We start from the raw sequence: 20,658 nt of genomic DNA on the forward strand, positions 1-20,658 counted from the left end.
TGTACAAAAAAAAATAAAAAAAATCGTTTGGTATCGCCCCATGCGTAAATGTACAAACTATTAAGATATAATGGTTATGATCCTGCACAGTAAACAGTGTAAACGTAAAAAAATATATATATAGCGAACACCAAAAAGTCAGAATTATGACTTACCGATAATTCGGTTTCTTTGAGTCCACCATGACAGCCACCAGAGAGAGATGGTCCCCTTGGACCTAATAGGAACAGGAACAGAGAGTTTAAAGGCCCTACCCTCCCACCATTCCTCAGTGTTTTACAAATTACCCTTTAGGGAAAGGATAAGATGAATAGGTAACACAAATATAATAAAAATAATATAACAAGGGGGGGGGGGTATGAAGAGGCTGTCATGGTGGACTCAAAGAAACCGAATTATCGGTAAGTCATAATTCCGACTTTTATTCCTCGTCCACCATGACAGCCACCAGAGAAATATCAAATAAATAATTAAGGGTGGGACAATAGCATGTAAAACTTTCCTACCAAAGGAAAGAGCCTGACTATCTGAAAGATCAAGCCTATAATGCTTAAAGAAAGTATGGGAACTAGACCAGGTGGCAGCTTTGCAGATTTGATCTATAGAAGCAGCAGATTTTTCAGCCCTTGAAGTAGACATGGCCCTAATAGAGTGAGCTTTAAGTCCTTTAGGGACTGGTTACCCTTTACATACATAAACTTCAGAGATGCCAGTTTTTAGCCACCTCGCAATAGAGTCTTTTGAGGCTTTTTTGCCTTTGTTAGGCCCCTTAAATTTTAAAAGTAAGTTGGCGTCTTTTCTCCAAGGATTAGTTACTTCTAGATAACTTAACAGACATCTCCTGACATCTAGAGTGCTAAAAGCTTTTTCTTGCTCATTCCTAGGATTGTCACAGAAAGAAGGGAGCACAATCTCTTGTGATCTGTGGAAATTAGAAGCAACTTTTGGTAAAAAGGCCGGATCCAACCTCAGAGTCACTCTGTCGTTTGAAATAGTCATGTAAGGTTCTCTAATTGACAGAGCTTGGATCTCCCCAGCTCTCCGAGCAGTTGTTATAGCAATTAAGAAGGCGGTTTTTAAAGTAAAAAATTTTAGGGAGATTTCTTCCAAAGGTTCGAAGGGAGTAACTGTCAGTCCTGAAAGGACCCAATTCAGATTCCAGGAAGGAGTCTGAACTGGAATCCTAGGTTTAATTCTGATTAAGGCCCTAAAGAACCGTTTTATCCAGCTATTATCAGCTATCTGCTGATCAAATACTGCCCCTAAAGCCGCCACCTGGACTTTAAGGGTACTTACCGATAAACCATTTTCAAACCCCTCTTGTAAGAAGTCTAAGATACCGGGAATATCAGGTTTGGAAAGATTCAATTTTTTAGGAGACATCCAGTCCACAAATTTGTTCCAGATCTTCATATAAATTTTAGATGTAGAAGGTTTTCTACTTTTTAGAAGTGTAGCAATTACTTTTTTAGACAGACCTTTTTGTTTTAAAATAGACTCCTCAAAATCCAAGCCGTGAGTTGTAGATTTTGAATTCCTTGATGTGAAACTGGTCCCTGGAGGAGAAGATTGTCCATCAGAGGTAAAGGATAAGGGTGGTCTATAGCCAAACTTTTCAGAAGGCAGAACCAGCCCCTTTTTGGCCAAAAGGGAGCCACAAATATTACTGTCAGCCTGCTGTCTCGAATTTTCGCTAGTGACCTGGCAATTAAAGGAATTGGAGGAAACGCATAGGCCAGAGGAAAGTTCCAAGCTTGGGCTAGAGCATCCACTGCTTCTGGATTGTCCCTTGGGTTCAGCAAAAAAAATCTCTCCACTTTCGCATTTGTCCGAGATGCAAACAGATCTATACATGGGTTTTCCCATTTGTTTACTAGAGACTGGTAAATCAGAGGATTTAGGGACCATTCCCCTGGGTCTAAAGTCTTCCGACTCAGGAAATCCGCCACTAGATTGCAGGAACCCTTTAAATGCACTGCCGTGATGGAAGCTACATTTGTTTCTGCCCAAACAAAAATTCTTGCAGATATCGCTTGTAGCGCTCTGTGTTTTGTGCCACCTTGGTGTTTGATGAACGCTACTGCTGTAGAGTTGTCTGAATACACCTTTAAGTTCTGATTTACTACCAGATGCTTGGCTGCTTGTAGAGATTCCCATATCGCTCTCAACTCCTTGTAGTTTGATGAGAACTTTTCCAGATGAGGAGGCCACTGACCTTGGAAGTATTGTTGGTTTATGTGGGCTCCCCGCATGCATCTGTAATTATTGTTTGGTCCGGGAACCAACAAACCCCCCTCTGAAGGTTTGCTTCTTTCAGCCACCAAGTCAGAGACCTTGATACCCTGGGGGATAGATGAAATTTTCTTTCTAGAGAAAGTTGGGTTTTGTCCCATACTGACAGAGTCAGGGCTTGCAGCATACGTGAGTGGAACTGAGCCCACTGGACGGCCGGGATAGTAGAAGTCATGGAGCCCAGTATGGACATGGCTTCTCTCACTGAAACCAACTTTTTCCTCTGAAAATTTGAGATTTTCTCTTGGAGAGGTAATTTTTTCCCTTGGAAAAAAGTCCAGTCATTCCCAGGAATAATTTTGTGTGGCTCTGAACTAGATCCGATTTTTCCAGGTTTAAAATCCAACCTAATTCCTGTAGACAACAGATTACTTGGTGTTGATGCATTTTTAGAAGCTCTGGAGAACCTGCTGATATAAGAAGATCGTCTAGATATGGGATGATGACAGTATTTTTTAGTCTTAAAGAGGCAACTACCTCCACCATTAACTTTGTGAAAAGTCTGGGGGCTGATGCGATCCCGAACGGGAGGGCTACAAACTGGAAATGAAGAATCTCCCTGTTGAGACACACTGCAAATCTGAGATATTTCTGAAAATCTGCATGAATCGGTACATGGTAATATGCATCTTTTAGATCCATAGTTATCATTAAAGCCCCTGGGGCAATCATTGGGATTGCTGTTTTCAAAGATTCCATTTTGAATTTTTTGTACACAATGAACCTGTTGAGGAACTTCAAGTTTATGATTGTACGAAATGAGTCATTTGGTTTCTGTACTAGAAACAGGGAAGAATAGTGACCCCTGCCCTGTTCCGAGACAGGAACACGGGAAATGGCACCTAGATGAAGCAGATTTTGGACGCCCTCTATCATCCTGGACTGAAGAGTAGGAGAAGATTGGCTTGAGACTAAAAACCTGGGAGGAGGGAGAGACCAGAATTCTATCCTGTATCCTGATTTTATCAGATTCAGGATCCAGGAGTTTGAGGTTATTGTTGACCACTGATGAAGAAAAAACCTCAGTCTCCCTCCTACAGGTATTATGTCATTGTTTTTTGGGAGGGGTTAAGGATAAAGTATTTTCCTTTACCCCCCTTTTGGTAGCTCCACCTCCCCGACTTCCCCTTACCTCTAAAGTTTGAGAACTTGTTTCTTGTTTGGGGACGAAAAGTTTTCTGCGGTTGGCTAGATTTCTCTTCAGGAAATTTCTTTTTCCTATCTGCCGCCTTCTCAAGGATGTCGTCCAATGGTTGGCCAAACATTACTTTACTTAGACAGGGAACACCACATAATCTAGATTTAGAAGTGTTATCACCCGTCCAGTTTTTAAGCCATAAAGACCGCCTTGCAGAATTTGAGAGAGCGGCCGATCTAGTGGCCATTCTGACAGTCTCCACTGAGGCATCTGCAAGAAAACCTGTTGCTAACTTTAACATGGGAATAGATGATGGAAGATCCTCTCTAGGCGTTTTATTTTCAATATGATCTTCTAATTGAGAAAGCCACACATACAGTGCTCTAGCCACACTAGTGGCAGCAATGTTTAGATTTAACATTGCTGAAGTAGAATCCCACGTTTTACGTAAGAGCCCCTCCATTTTCATATCCAATGGGTCTCTCAGCTGAGAGGCATCTTCAAAGGGCAAAAACATCTTCTTAACAACTTTAGTAACCTGAACGTCTATTATAGGTATATCAGACCATAGGTCCACATCTCTATCATCAAAAGGAAACAGAGATCTGAACTCTTTAGGTAGTACCAGTCTCTTCTCCGGCTCCTGCCATTCATCAATAATAATACTTTTATTATTCTCATGAATGGGAAAGACCATTCTTTTCCTGGGCCTCAACCCACCGAACATTTCATCCTGAATAGTCATAGGATGTTCTTCATCCTGAATACCCATGACGTCCCTAACTGCTTTAAGGAGAGTCTCAGTATCTTCAGATGAAAAAAAAATATTTAGTATTTACTGGCTTAGAGGGTACTGGAGAAATTTCTCCTTCTTCCATACCCTCTATGTCGGATCTAGATACAAGATCCTCCTCCCCAGAATCAGAATCCGGAACCACTTTGGGTCTTTTAGCTGGAGGCTGAATATCTCCGACTTTAACCAGACTCCCACTGCCGCAAGGAATACCAGGTTGTAAATTAGGCATATAACCAGATGAATACTGAAGAGGGTTACTAGGTAGGTAACCAGTAGCAACAGAAGAAACATTCGCTGGCTCAGCACTGGTGAAAGTCGGATATACATTAACAGCAGACGGAACATTCATGGACGACTGACTGCTAGAAGACCGAATTAAATTAAGTCCGGCCAGAGATTACTATTTCTTGGCGAATAAGTGATCGCATATCTTCAGAAATACACGGTTTCTCTTCTTGAACTACTTTAGATATACAATTTTTGCATAATTGCTTTTTATATGTATCCTGAAGTTTAGTATAACACAAAACACATTTGCAAATTTTCGCTTTAGGTTTTTGTGAAGGTTCCTTATCTCCCTAAGAAAGAAGGAACCAAAAATCAGAAGCTAAACAGAGAAGTAATATGCAGGAAAATACTCACAGCTGGAGAAACAAGCTGCTCCATAGCATCAGCCTTGGAGGAAGCCTTGGAGGGAGTCCATGGTAGCCACCGGACAATCATAGACAAAGATAACACTGATTTTCCTACCTTTATCAAACAGTAAATTCTAATTTTGGCGCCTTGTGACGTCACATCCGCCCCGCCGGCCCCTCCGTACAGTCTGGAACTTCCGATCCACGCTCAAAGCGCCCGGCTTCCCCCGGACAGAATTAAGCGCTGCACACTCACGCAGCGTCCCACGGGGAAGCCAGGCAGCAGCAGTCCATACACTGCCGCAGACCCCAGGAGACCGACGACAGCTCACAGAGCCCCCGCCGACAGTCCCCTGGAGTACCGCCAAACCGAAGGAACATGTAGCCCGCGCGAGCGCAGGGCACATGGGCGGAGGATACCGCAGTATCCTTAGCGTGGGGACATATAGCTCCCCTGGAGCGCAGTCCCCCACGCGCCCAGAGGCCGGGACAAGTTCCCAGCGACTAAGGGGGAGAAATGGGTTAGGGGCTCCAGAGGAGACCGCAATCCTCCCCAGGGAAAAAGATAAAAATAAAAGTAAAAGAAAAAAATTCGAAGTCCACAACAGACCCGGAGCTCTGTCCTGGACCTAATAGGACCAGGAAAACACTGAGGAATGGTGGGAGGGGAGGGGCTTTTAAACTCTCTGTTCCTGTTCCTATTAGGGGACCATCTCTCTGGTGGCTGTCATGGTGGACGAGGAATAAAATGCAGATTTTTAAATCACATCATATTTGAGTAAAAAAATTTAAAAAATATAAAAAAAAAAAAAAGTCCCAAAGCAAAAATTATACAGCTGAGAACTACAGATCATGGCACAAACAATGAACCCTCATACATCTCTGTATACGAAAAAAATTAAGAAGTTATAAGGGACAGAAAAAGACAATTATAAGCATATGAATTTTGTTAAAAGAAAGTTTGCACTTTTTTAAAGTAGTACAATAGAAAAACTATAACATTTGGTATAGTTTTAATCACATTGACCTACAGAATAAAGATAATGTATAATTTTTACCATAAAGATCACTTCGTAGAAACCAGACCCGGAGCGAACATGTTCCAGGGGCTGATGGTAACGGAGTGCTGCATGAAAGGTCACGGGGGTCCCCAGCGATCAGGCATCTTATCACCCAATCCTTTGGATAGGGGATAAGAGGTCTTAGCGCCGGAGTAACCCTTTAAGGCCAAAATGGGCCATGTCCTTAAGGGTTAAATCCACACACAGCAAAAAAATAAAAAATAAAAATTCAGGAAAGAAATCTGTGTGGATTTTGGAGAAGATTTGAAATAAGTGTGGATTCTGCTTCGGATCCACAGCAAAATCTTTAACATTACAGTATGCACAGATTTCCCTGTGGATTCATTGAAGTCAATGGGGGTACATCCACAACAAATCTGTGCTCTTTCTACAACAAAAACTGACATGTATACACACTTCAGGTTATTTCCTGTTGTCAATACTCAAGGAACAAATCTGTACCATATGAAGTTACTTTACAATTATTAAACTTGCCGTCTGTCAATTACATATTTTTTGCAATGCGCTGTTTATGTCAACGGTAACCCCAACAATCAGCTTGCTGTCAGGTTCCTCACTGCCACGTTTTTGTGGTGTATGGTGGGAGATGTATACCACTGCCATGAAGCTATGACAGACATACACAGACTCACGTAACCATATACCTATGACAGACATGACAGTAACAATCAGAATGACGGTTACAAAGACATGGACCAGCACAAGTATATGCAGCAGAAAACACCAAACCCTGCCAGAAACTACTGAAACAGAGGCCAAAAGACTGTTCTGTTCTCTGCCAGGTGACTGGGGTCTATGGGTACATTTGTTGTAAGCACTAGGAAATTTCCTGACACATACAACAAATGGACATCACTCACACAAGATGAAGAGCTTTAGTCTGTTACTGCAAATGGTTTGAACATAGATTTGATTTAATGTATTAATCTGCTGTCTTATCACCAAGCCTTGGTAGTCTACATGTGTCCTTCACCGACACCTCTTTAAGGCCAGCTTCTTAGAAAACACAATGTTAATTAATTGGCAATGTTGTGCACTGGCTGAGCAATGTATTATACTGTACGTGTACAGTTCTTGTTTTTGTGTTTTTTTTTTTTTTTTTCTTCATTGTAGTTTCTTACTAAAGAAAAGCACTAGCAGCAATGTTATTGAAAAACACAAAAATGTACTTTATTAATCATGATAACCTGTGGGGACAGAGGCTCGAGATCACCAGGATAAGAGAGAATCAAATGTTATACCAGTACATGTACATCAGTATATTAACAGTGGGGGCACAGCATATTAATAAATGTATATATGGGTGCACAGTATATCCTTTATATATGGGGTATGTTATATCAATAAACCTATACAGTATATGGCTGCATAGTATATCATTTATATATGTTAATAAATGTGTATATGGGTGCATAGAATAGTCACATACAGGCCACAGTATATCATTAAATATATATACATGGGTGCATAGTATATAATTCACATACAGGGCACACACACACACACATATATATATATCACAATGTATAGTTTATGTAATTATAGGGCACATAGTTACATTCAGAGGATACATTGTCTGGCAGGGTTATATCAAAAATTGTCTTCATATAGAGCAGGGGTACTTAACCGGTGGTACGCAGTGTGCAGGGGTACGCAATGCGCTGACAAATACTGGCCATGCATTGGCCAGTATTTGTCAGCGCAGAGCGGGGAATGGCCACGGCAGCTCTCTGTAAAGTACCGCGGTCACTTTACAGGAGCTACGTGGTTGCCAGGCAGATGTGTGATGCACCCTGATGTTGCGCAAAGGTGCCGCCAAGCGCAGGAGGACGTCACCCTTCTGTGCGGCCCTCGGTACAGGTAATGTTAAAAAAAAAAAAAAAAAAAGTAAAAACTAAGTGTATGGGAGGGAGGGAAGTTAATAAATATATTAGCCCAGGGGGATCAAAGGGGGTGGAGAGAAATAAATGCACAAGGGCATTAAAATGGAGGGGGGGGGGGGAATAATGATTATTCCCCCCCTCCATCTTTATCCCCCTTGTGCCATTATTCCCCCCTCCCTCTGATTCCCTTTTGCCATTATCCCTACCCCCTTCCATCCTTATCCCCTTGTGCTATTATTCTCCCCTCCATCTTAATCTCCTTGTGCCATTATTTCTCTTTGATTTTCAGGGTTTTTATAACGGAACATTGAACAAATCTTTAAAACGGATACATTTTTTATAATATGAAAGCAGCCTTACAGCCAGAAGCCTCGCTCTCACCTCCCCCGCCCCCCCCCCCCCCCCCCCCCGACGGCTCCCAGTCACCGCGGCTGCCTCACTCGCACAGCCCTTAAGTAAAGGGAGATCTATCATCCCCGCTTCCTTCAGCCACACAGCTACACTCTCATAGTGCCTACAGCTGTCAGCCCTGCACTCCGCTGCCAATCACCGCGGCTGTCAGCCACGCTGTTCGCTGACAGTCCTTGTGGCTATGACCCCTGCTCTCCGCTCAGAGCCGTGGGCACTGTGAGCAGACAGCGGGGCTGTGCAGCTGGAGTCAACAAGGATGACAGCAGTCAGTAGCCGCCGGCTGGAAACATGTGACAAAGCGGTCTCACCTTCTCCTGGCCGGTGTAGTGAACCGGCCTGCAGTTTCTTATTCTGCTGCTCCTCCTTGGCGAAGTGAGGGCGGATACGGTCCCCCCAGCAGGCTTCAATGACGTAGCGCCTGCTGGGGTATGCCCACATCCTCCTGCCGGCAGCTCACACTATGTGAGCAAGAAGAGAGGTAAGATACAGAGCTTTTTAAAGCTGTGCTCGCTTCAGAACAGTGAGTGACAGATACTACCAGAAGCTAGACACTCACTGCTTATGCCAGGCAGTGAGATCCCGCAGCTGCCTGGCTTTTAACCCTTTAGACGCAGTGATCAATGCTGATGTGAACGTAAAAATCTTCCATAGCTCAGAGGAGTTTGAACCCCTGCGACATGATCGCAGAGTTTTGGTAACCTAAAATGATGGAGGAGGGTCCCCTTACCTGCCTCCTATCACCGATCTAACTGATGTAACTTGGCATAGCAGTATACAGTGAATGCAATCTAATGATTGCATATAAAAGTCCCCTATAGGGACTAAAAAAAAAAGTGTAAAATACTAATAAAAGTCTAAAATTCTATAAAAAAAAAATTAACCTCATTTTCCAATTTTACAAAAAAAAAAAAAAAAAAAAAGGGAAAAAAAAAAAATTACATATTTGGTATTGCCATGTGCGTAAATGTTTTAACTAAAATATTATGTTGATGATCCGGCATGGTAAATGGCGTAAACGTAAAAAAAATAATAAAAACATACCAAACACCAAAAATACAGATTTTTTTTTTTACAAATAGTGTTCGAAAAATCCCATCAAAACAGAAATGGTACCAATAAAAACTACAGATCAAGTTTCTAAAATTTTGCCCTCATACATCCTCGTATACGGAAAAATAAAATAAGAGTTCTAGGGGTCAGAAAAGGACCATTTTATGCATACCAATTTTGTTAAATAAAGAGTGCAATTTTTTTTAAAGTAGTACAGTAATAGAAAAACGATATAAATTAGATATTGTTTTAATCGACCTACAGAATAAAAGGTAATGGATTATTTTTACCATAAAAATTGCATTTTTCTTATACATTTCTGCCCACATATTTTTTGGTTTTGTGCTACATTTGACGTTAAAATGAAAGGCGACATTATAAAGTACAAATGGTCATGCAAAAGGCAAGCCCTCATATGAGTCTGTAGGTGGAACAATAAAAGTTATAGATTTTAAAAGGAGGAGGAAGAAAAAAGGAAGATGCAAAAATGATTCTTAAAAGGGGTAGTCCAGTGGTGAACAACTTATCCCCTATCCTAAGGATAGGGGATAAGTTTTAGATCGCGGGGGGTCCGACCGCTGGGGCCTCCTGCGATCTTTCTGTACGGGGGCCAGGCTCTCCGGCCAGATAGCGGTTGTCGACCTCCGCACGAAGCGGCGGCCGACACGCCCCCTCAATACATCTCTATACATCCCGCGGGCTGTCGGGGCTCCGTACAGGAGATCGCAGGGGGCCCCAGCGGTCGGACCCCCCGCGATCTCAAACTTATCCCCTATCCTTAGGATAGGGGATAAGTTGTTTCACACTGGGTCACCACTGGACTACTCCTTTAAGGGGTTAAAAATAACACAACAGAACTGTGTGAAAACCAAAAGACACACTGCTTTACTAGGCAATGGCTTTTCAAAAATAACACTATTCGAGTCATTTTCAGATAACAGAAAGTTCAGTGGAAACGATAAGAGGATCTACAACCTTAGAAAGCCCATTCACACAGACCTCCTATCTACAAAATGTAAATATTAAGCCACCCACACTGAAAGCAGTAACACAGCAATTCCCCATGTTTATTTTGGCTGGTAGTCACAAAATCTGTCAGGTCATAGAACGATTACATGATGTCTAACTATAGTGAATTGCTTACTGTTTCCTCATGTGTGTATTCACTAGAAGGAATAGATCAGCAATAGGAGGAAGGCGGATTACAACACAACAGGGGAGATTTATCAAAACCTGTGCAGAGGAAGAGTGGTGCAGTTGCCCATAGCAACCAATCAGATCGCTTCTTTCATTTTCCACAGGCCTCTAAAGAGGCCTGTGGAAAATGAAAGAAGCAATCTGATTGGTTGCTATGGGCAACTGCACCACTCTTCCTCTGCACAGGTTTTGATAAATCTCCCCCAATGTCCCTACAACAGATAAAATGATAATAATCCATGTATGCATGTATAGTGGGAATGATCCACAGGTACATTACTCATAGTTAAATGTAATGTAAACCAAAGAAATAAATCTACTACACACTTGTTTACACTATTCATCACATGCTCAAACACTGATAGTTACATAGAGCATTAGCCATGAATACAAACAATAAAAAGGTATCCTGGACTAAAAGGAAGGATCCTATATTGAGGCCACTGGCAATGTTCACCCGATCTGTCACTAACAGATTTGGCTTTGGGCTTAAACTAGGAGTGGAGTCTAAGGGACTGTGGGCGGGGTGTACTTTTCTACAGGGAATCCCCAGGTCGCTGTCAAAGGAGTAGTCTCCATTAGGCTAAGTTTTGACTTGTTTTTTTGTGCTGCGTTTTTTGGGTAGAAAAAAAAAATGCCTGAAAAAATGCCAGTGCAATTTCCTGCATCTGGCGTTTTTTCATTTGTGTGGAAATTGCACCTTGGCAGTTTTTTTTTGGTACCCAAAATTTGTTGGGTACCATAAAAAAAAAAAAAAAAAAAAAAAAAAAAAAAAGGATGCAGCAGTGATGGAAAAAGATTTTATTAAACAAAATGGTGTAAAGGCTAACTTTTTTTTGCTGTTCTGGCACTATAAGGGCTTCCTAAATGAGACATGCCCCCCAAAAACAATTTCAGCAAAATTTGCTTTCAAAAAGCCAAATGTGGCTCCATCTCTTCTGAGCACTGAAGTGTGCCCGCAGAGTAATTTTACATCTACACATGGGGTATTTCCATACTCAGAAGAAATGTGGTTACAAATTTTGGGGTGCATTTTCTCCCATTACCTCTTGTAAAAAATGGTACATGGGGGGGGGGGACTGCATTTTAGTGAAATGAAATGCAATTTCATTTACACATCCGATTTTACCGAAAAGTCGTCAAACACCTGTGGGGTGTTAAGTAGAGATGAGCGAATTTTAGAAAAATTTGATTCAGCTGATTCGCCGAATTTTCCGAAAAAATTTGGTTCAGTCCAAATTTATTTGCGGCGAATCGCTATTAAAAATTTTGATTTCTGGGCTACAGAGAGCCTAAATAGGGGTGTAGAACACTTTGCCTTGTCGTAACACGCATAAAGAGTGTGCTGTGTTAGTGAAATAATACTGTTATTCAGTATGATATGCAGATTACAGGCAACGCTATTAGAATCACTGCCACAGAGCGTCTGGATGTGGCAGCAGGGTCGGGAGACCATATGGCATCACAATTGAAGAGATTAAAGAGATTTTTTTAATGTAATTTTTATTTTATTTCAATTTGTCTAAAAAAAAAAAATTTAATCCTTTTTTGAGGACCCATTCTGGTGAGCAACGAGCTGGTGGTCTGCCACAAGGTGTGTTCCAGCCCCTGCCTCTAAGCGCACCCCCATGCTCCGAGTGTCAACTTAAAAAAGGGATGGACCAGCTACTTGGACAGGAGCACTTTCAGCTTCTGTGCCATTGGATAAGTGGGCGCATAAAGCTAGAAGTGGCTGTAGTGAAAGGGACAGACAGGGCGATCTGTCAAAGACCAGGATCGCCGAACAGTGTTCTATAATGAGATATGGCTTTTATAGCAACTCATTTGAAAAACTACTAAGTTTCTATATTGAAATGGCAGACAGGAGTGTTTCCGCAGCATGTAATACAGCAAAAGTACTGAAGAGGACAGGGCTGTGGAGTCGGAGTCAGAGTCGGACGAAATTTTGGATACCTGGAGTCGGAGCAAAACAATGCACTCAGACTCCTACTAAATTTAGATTGGAATAAAAAAATAAAAAAAGCAAGTTTAAATGTCCCAATTCACAAAAAGTTATAATTAATGAATTCTCTAATATAAGAATAAAGATCAATGCATGCAGTGCCTCATGTAACCGCAAAACGAACACGTTAAGTGACTGTGAAGAAGCATGCTTTTCATGTGCTTTACTATTTGGCACACAACGCACAATTAGGAGCGGCAATACTTATACTTTCCATAGTGTTGTGTTCTGCTGTTACAGGGAACCCATGGGTAACCTAGCCTCTCACTGATAAGGGATTAAGGAAATATGTTTTTTGCAGAACTAGAGACACTTGTATAAGTGAAGGGAATGGAGAATCAATAGTTCAAGACTGAAGCTGTAAACCATTGGAAAAACTGCTGCCATTCAGCTAAGGCTATAAAAACTTGTAAACTCGATTGTTAGCTTAAAGGGGTACTCCGCCCCTAGACATCACGAGGGGCAGAGCCGTGATGTAGTGATGCTCAGGCCCCTGTATCGCCCGTACGCACAGAGCGAACTTATCCTTTGGAAAGGGGATAAGATGTCAGATCGCCGGGGTCCCGCTGCTGGGGACCCCCGGGATCGCCGCTGCGGCACCGCACCCTCATTACTGCACAGAGCGAGCGAGTAATGACGGGCGATACAGGGGCCGGAGCATCGTTACATCACGGCTCCGCTCCTCATGATGTCACGGCCCGCCCCCTCAATACAAGTCTATGGGAAGGGGGCGTGGGGGTCGTCACACCCCCTGCCATAGACTCGCATTAAGGGGGCGGGCCGTGATGTCACAAGGGGCGGAGCCATGATGTCACACTGCTCCATCCCCTGTATAGCCCATCATTGCGCACAGAGCGAACTCTCTGTGTAGTAATGAAAGCGCGGTGCCACAGTGGCGATCCTGGGGGTCCCCAGCAGCAGGACCCCGGCGATCTGACATCTTACCCCCTATCCTTTGGATAGGGGATAAGATGTCTAGGGGCGGAGTACCCCTTTAAACGACCATTGGATTCTACTAGGGAAATCATGGTTTATAATAAATGCCCCTTCCTGGATCCTCCCACTGCCCTATCTTCAGCAGCAGATCAGCACACAAACTGTTCAATACAGTAGACTGTTGGCTTCCCAGCCAGTAGTCCTGTGGTAATGACATGTATGTTGCCTTTCTTTCCTTCAAGGAATGTATAAAATACATTCACACATTAATACAGAGGAGTCGGAAGCACAGAAAACTCCAGAGTCTGAACATTTATCTACCGACTCCACAGCCCTGGAAGAGGATACTGGAAATACAACTGTGCTGGCACAGTGGTCCCAACAGTTTATCTATTCCAACTTCATTGATACAGACCAAAAGTTGATCAAAAATTAGCAACATGATAATTTTTTTTTTTTTTTTTTTTTTTAAACTGTAAATTTTTATTAAGATTTTTAGAATACATTCCAAACAGGTAAGATATGAATTTCTATTACTCAGAGTGCAAAGACCATTAACTTGTGTCTTCACGCTCGCATATCCAGTGTATACAGAGACAGCTTTTTATGACAAAGGGGATGGACCCCAAAACATTGCGGCTTGATTGTGTTCCATCCTGCTGCTCCTTCCTCCAGGAAAGATTGCCGTTTCTGAAAATGCTAGATCTGGATGCATGAAAAGACAGAACCATGGACTTTGCACTCTGGGTAAAGTAATTCATGTTACTACATTTTTTGTCCTTATTGAAGAAGTTAAATCAAAGCTGCAACTCAAACTGTGGTGTGCCATGTGTTTTATTATTACCAAAAGAAGGTTATCGAGGTTAGGCAATGCCTCACATGCAACACACTACACCATTTATGTACATTTATGATAGGATACAATATGTTCATTAAATGGTGGTACCAGGGGTGTAGCCGGTGGGGGGGCTAACTGGGCTATAGCCCTGGGTGCGGCCCCCATATCCCTGGGTCTTGCTCTGGCTCGCCCGCTTATGGGAATACGGGACACTTGCGCATACAGGTGAAAGCTGCCAGTGAGTGTAAGCCGAAGGCCTGCAGCTTACGCTGAGAGGAGAGCGTGACCTCTGCCCTCACACAGTGCAGGTGCAATGACGTCACTCATCGGTGTCTGCACTGTGGAGAAAGGAGGAGGCGTCTGGGCTTTGCACACCTGATCACTGCGGTGGACTTTAGGTAAGTATCTGTTTGTTTTTGTTTACTTTTTTTTTTCAACCTGGCACAAAGGAGAGGGGGGGGGGGGGGGGGGGGGGGGGGACTATCCAGCTGATAAATTGCCTGGATGGAAAACTACCTGGCTAATGGCATACCTGGCTAACTATATTACTGTCTACCTGCATACCTGGCTGCCAATCCTCTTGGCTACCAAACTACCTACCTCAGGTTTTCCCAACCAGGGTGCCTCCGGAATTTGCAACACTTCAACTTCCACAATGCAACAGGCTGTCTGGGCATGGTGGGAGTTGTAGTTTTGCAACAGCTACCTTGCTGCCCTTTTACTGGGCGAGATAAAAGGGGGGGGGGGATTTATTACAGTTTGGGGGCCTATAGATAGGGAAATTGTATAGCAGAGGGGAGGGCACTGGAGTCTAACATGTTTGTCCTGCAGATGCTGAAGAGATAAGTTTTGGCTAAAAGAAGTCATCATGGCGGTCTGATCTGGACGGAGAAGAAAAGGAAAGAGGACGTAGCCGATCATAAAATGTCATCTGGCAGTCCCTTGATGTAACTTTAAACACTTATATAGTACCGTATATACTCGAGTATAAGCCGAGTTTTTCAGCACGATTTTTTTGTGCTGAAAACACCCCCCTCGGCTTATACTCGAGTGAACTCTCCACCCGCAGTGGTCTTCAACCTGCGGACCTCCAGAGGTTTCAAAACTACAACTCCCAGCAAGCCCGGGCAGCCATCGGCTGCCGATGGCTGCCCGGGCTTTCTGGGAGTTGTAGTTTTGAAACCTCTGGAGGTCCGCAGGTTGAAGACCACTGAGGGCGGATGATGAGAAGAGGATGATGAAGGGGGGGTGTGGGATGATGACAAGAGGATGATGAAGGGGGGGGTGTGGGATGATGACAAGGGGATGTGTGGGATGATGACAGGTGATGATGATGAGGGTCTGGATGATGACAAGGGGATGATGACAGGCGGTGATGATGATGAAGATGTTAATGACGGGTCTGGATGATGACAGGGGGGGGGGGGGATGATGTATTTCCCACCCTAGGCTTATACTCGAGTCAATAACTTTTCCTGGGATTTTGGGTTGAAATTATGGGTCTCGGCTTATACTCGGGTCGGCTTATACTCGAGTATATACGGTATACAAATCCTGAGTACATCTGGTAGCTACCCTTATATGGTCCTGTATATATTAACTTATTTGATATACAGATCCTGTGTACAGCTGGTATCTACCGCTATATGGTCCTGTATATAATCACTTTCATGCACCACAGATCCTGTGTACAGTTGGTATCCACCTCTATATGGTGAATGTATGTGGGAATATTGGACTTTTGTATAGTCAATGTTATTTAGCAACAATATAGCGGTAATTAGTAAGTGTTAATGGTGGTCGTGGTCATGATATGGCAGTGTAATTTGTCCCTTACTGGAACATACAAAACTAGCAGTGTGCAAGTATTTAATTTTTTTTTTTTTTTTTGTGTTCTGGTAATATTAGTATTATTGGTCTCAGTTTTGGTCAATAACAGTATGAAGGTAATATGTATGATGATAATATTCCTCCCTGTATACTGGTATTATCGGTAATATTGGTCTCAGTATACAGGATTTGGTCAGTAACATTATGATGGTAATATGTATGGTGATATATTCCTCCTTGTATACTGGTCTTGTTGGGGATATTGGTCTCAGTAAATAGGATTTGGTCAGTAATAGTATGATGGTAACAGGAGTGTGATTGCGGAATCCACACTGTACAGTTACCCGCTGGTATTAGTGATTATATTGAAGGAGGAGAATGTGTGCGATTGGGCATGGATGAGGGTGTGGTTAGGGTAGAGCCATGGGTGTGGTTGGGGCAGGGCTTATGCTATGCGCTTTAGAACACCTTTTCGAGACCTAGCTACGCCCCTGGGTGGTGCCCAGACACCTCCTGGGTCATCCCGATACACTAATTAAAGGGAATGTATCAAACAAATCAGATGGCTTTTTTTGCCTAAATTTGTCCGTCCCAGGCTGGTTCCGTGCGACTTTTCATTTAGACTGTAAAATTTTTCTGACCCTGAAGTGATCTCATTTAGATCACTTGGTGCAGTGGTCACTAATTTATCACGTGCAACTTTTCTTCAAAAAGTCGCAAAAAAGTTGCACGGGCCAGATATAGAAGAAATCACAGGACATGTCAACCCTGCCCAGTATCACTCTATGCGCCAATTGTATTAAGGTCCGTGTGACTTTCAATACAATTGTTCCACAGCCTGCCACTGCTCTGCAAAATATAACCAGAGCAATTGAGCAGGCATTCATCAACGTCCATGCGCCAATAAATTTGGCACACGGACGCCACTTTCCCGGCAACTGGAAAGTGAGCAAAAACCAAGTTCTCATTTGATAAATGCCCCTCATTGTGCCCTGATAATAAACCAGGAGGAGGAGTCACATCCTAGGAGCTGCCAGCACACCTAGACCAGCTGGTATTTATGCTACTGATGTGTAGGCCGCCATTTTAACTGACTCCTATGAGATCACTATGGACCACATCATGTCATGCACAGACCTGCAAGGAGACCAAGAAAACCGACAGCACAGGTACAGGTGAACACATCACATTATGAAGATACTAAACTGATACAAACTGTTTGTTTTTCTAAAGGAGCCCTTTAAATTGTCTGTCAAAATAACAGACCTTTTGTATCAGTTTATGTGCAGGTTTTTGTCATTGGCCATTTCCATTCTTTTAGCCCCTTGCTGCAAAACATTGTTTCTAAACAGTGCTGCGGCACAGCAGGGTTATGAAGCGAGATCAGGAGCTGAACTCGCATCATACCCGCACGGTCCCGGCTGCTATCAGCAACCAGGACCCGTGGCTAATGCCGGACATCTCAGTCCAGGCAGATGTCCGGCATTAACTCTTTAGACACGGCGATCAAAGTTGATTGACACGTCTAAAGTGAAAACTTCCCAACTAGCTCAGTAAGGCTGATCGGAAAAACATGATGTCCCGATCAGCTAGCACGGGACACAAAGGTGCCTTACCTGCCTCCTGCGCATCTGATTGGCAATTGATTGCTCCAAGCCTGAAAGCAAGGCTTGAACAATCGACCGCCGATAACACTGATCAATGCAATGCAATGGAATGGCATTGATCAGTGTATTAAATCAATGTACAGCATGTTATAGTCCCCTATGGGGGCTATAACATTGCAAAAAAAGGTTAAGATAATTTAACCCCTTAATTAATAAGAGTCTGAATTAATTAGAGTCTGAATTACCCCCCCCCCCCCTTTCCCATAAAAATAAAAAAATCTGTGTAAATAAAAATAAAACATATGCGGTATCGCCGCATGCGTAAATGTCCGAACTATAAAAATATATCATTAATTAAACCGCACGGTCAATGGCGTACACGCAAAAAAAAATTCCAAAAGTCCAAAATAACGTATTTTTGGTAACTTTTTATACTATTAAATTTTTTTTTTTATAAAAAGCAATCAAAAAGTCCGATCAAAACAAATGATAACGCTAAAAACGTCAGATCTCAGCGCAAAAAAATAGCCCCCATACCGCCCTGTACATTGAAAAATAAAAACTTGATAGGGGTCAGAAAATTCCAATTTTAAACGTATAAATTTTCGTGCATGTAGTTATGATTTTTTCCAGAAGTACGACAAAATAAAACCTATATAAGTAGGGTATCATTTTAATCGTATGGACCTACAGAATAAAGATAAGGTGTCATTTTTACCGAAAAATTTACTGCGTAGAAACCGAAGCCCCCAAAAGTTACAAAATGTCCTTTTTTTCTTCAGTTGTCGCACAATGATTTTTTTTTTTTTTTTTTTTTTGTTTCACCGTAGATTTTTGGTAAAATGACTGATGTCACTGCAAAGTAGAATTCGTGGTGCAAAAAAAACCATCATATGGATTTTTAGGTGCAAAATTGAAAGGGTTACGATTTTTAAAAGGGGAGGAGGAAAAAAACGAAAGTGCAAAAAACGGAAAAAAGCTTGGTCCTTAAGGGGTTAACTCCTTCTCCAGCAACAAAGAGAGAAACTTATTGTGTGCTCAAGTATGAGCAGGAGAGTACTGTTCGGTTCTTTGTGTTGCCAGACGGTGTCTACACTCACAAACCAACTTATAGAAAAGCAATGAACCGACCTCTTGAAAACAGATTTGGGGTCTAACAATGGGTACTGACCGCGGCCACAGATGCTAAACCCCCATGACCCTAGTTCTCTTTCCCTTCTGAGCCTGCTCAAAAGGACGTATGGGCATAAACGGACGGACGAAGTAACGGGCGGCACAAACGGGAACACTCTTCTGTTGGCGTCTGTCACCATAGACTTCAATGTAATATTTTAAATGGACAATGGGTTTCTGTTTGTTGTTTGTTTTTGGGACAGAAAATAAAAATAAAAATTGTGCATGCCCTATTTTTGGGTCCGCTCAAAAAACAGACTGAACTAATAGAAACTAAGATGACATCATTTCCGTTTCCCAACTCTTGAACGGATCAGATGAACGGCAATGAAGCGGACAGACAGACGTAAACCTAACCTTATTAAATGTATTGTTTTCTTAGTTTTAGTCCAGTCTTCTTCAATCTGCAACTGTCTAGCTCAGTGTTTCCCAACCAGGGTGCCTCCAGCTGTTGCAAAACTACAACTCCCAGCATGCCCGGACAGCCAAAGGCTGTCCGGGCATGCTGGGAGTTGTAGTTTTGCAACAGCTGGAGGCACCTTGGTTGGGAAACACTGCTCTAGCTGCTGGAGAACTACAGCTCCCACCATGCCCTAACAGCCAACGGATATAACAGTGCAGTGGTCTCGAAACTGTACACCTCCAGATGTGGCAAAACTATAACTCCCAGCATGCCCAGACAGCCAATGGGTATACTAGTTTAGTGGTCTCCAAACATTGGACCTGCAGATGCTGAAAACTACAACTCTCAGCATACCAGACAGCCTATAGTAGTGTAGTGGTCTACAAACTGTGGATCTAAAGATGTTGCAATACTACAACTCCCTGGCACGCGTGGAGTCATAGTAGTTTTGCAACATCTGGAGGTCCACAGTTTGGATACCACTACACTACTATAGCTGTAGGCTCTCTGGGCATGCTGGGAGTTGTAGTTTTCAACACCTGGAGGTCCACAGTTTGGACATGTTGGGAGTTGTAATGTTGAACAGCTGGGGGGGGGGGGAGGACAAAATGGATTTAAGGTTTTTTGTTTTCCATACATTTTAGCTGATAAGAACTTAATAACTTGTATTTCCTGAGTTCTATGGAGAACACAGGGACCATCCTCCTCCGCCTCACATCTGCTCCCACTACTGTCAGTAGACGCGTCAGGTAATGTGCCGCCTCCAATGTCACCTCCTCCGGGCTCCTGGCACACGTGCTATCCTGACATGCCCTGCAGGACTACACCGCCCCCTGCCCCATCCAGGACCACAGACCCTGGCACCGGCTTCTTACCAGAAGAAGAGTTTGGAGCAGAAGTTGGCAGTCTGCAGCGGGTTGGCTTTGCCCTCCTTGTTTGTGTGCTCCATACTCAGCGCCTTCCTGTGCCCGCACACTCCGCTGTATTCTTCATCAGGACCCGGCACTGGTAGACTGGTCAAGGTGCACGGGAGCGTCCGCACTGCCTTCACCTCAACCTACTGCTCCTTTACTCACTCCTGCCCGCACTCGGCTCCGCCCTCCACCGCGATCCCACGCTGTGATTGGACGGCTGCTTGTGAGCGGCACATGGCTTGCCGGAATCTTCCACTAATGAGGGGGGGGGGGGAAACGCGTCACATGGAGGGGGCCGAATTTCCTCGTCGAGTGGTAGTATTGAGGGGTAATTGACGGCTGCTGCGCCCCCCTCCAGAATAAACTGCACCACATCACTGTACAAACAATAAGGACAGTGAAGGAGATTTATTAAAACCTGCGTAAAGTAAAACTGGTGCAGTTGCCCATAGCAACCTATCAGAGTGCTGC

At 43.2% G+C, this 20,658-nt stretch overlaps 1 protein-coding gene across 3 annotated transcripts in view; it reads right to left on the bottom strand.

Moving 5' to 3' along the window:
* ABCC4 (ATP binding cassette subfamily C member 4) overlaps nucleotides 1-20,415 on the bottom strand; it is a 371,576-nt gene extending 351,161 nt beyond the window's left edge. For 2 of the 3 annotated variants that reach the window (XM_056555595.1, XM_056555592.1), the window contains exon 1: nucleotides 20,149-20,415. In XM_056555595.1, the coding sequence (XP_056411570.1) occupies nucleotides 20,149-20,222 (74 nt within the window). In that variant the 5' untranslated portion in view covers nucleotides 20,223-20,415. Of the gene's footprint in view, nucleotides 1-10,431; nucleotides 10,545-20,148 lie in introns of those variants that run through there. The other variant, XM_056555593.1, reaches the window with a different exon arrangement.
* Nucleotides 20,416-20,658: the final 243 nt, after the last annotated feature.

This window comes from Hyla sarda, chromosome 2, assembly GCF_029499605.1.
Source record: "Hyla sarda isolate aHylSar1 chromosome 2, aHylSar1.hap1, whole genome shotgun sequence".
Classification (NCBI taxonomy): Eukaryota; Metazoa; Chordata; class Amphibia; order Anura; family Hylidae; genus Hyla; species Hyla sarda.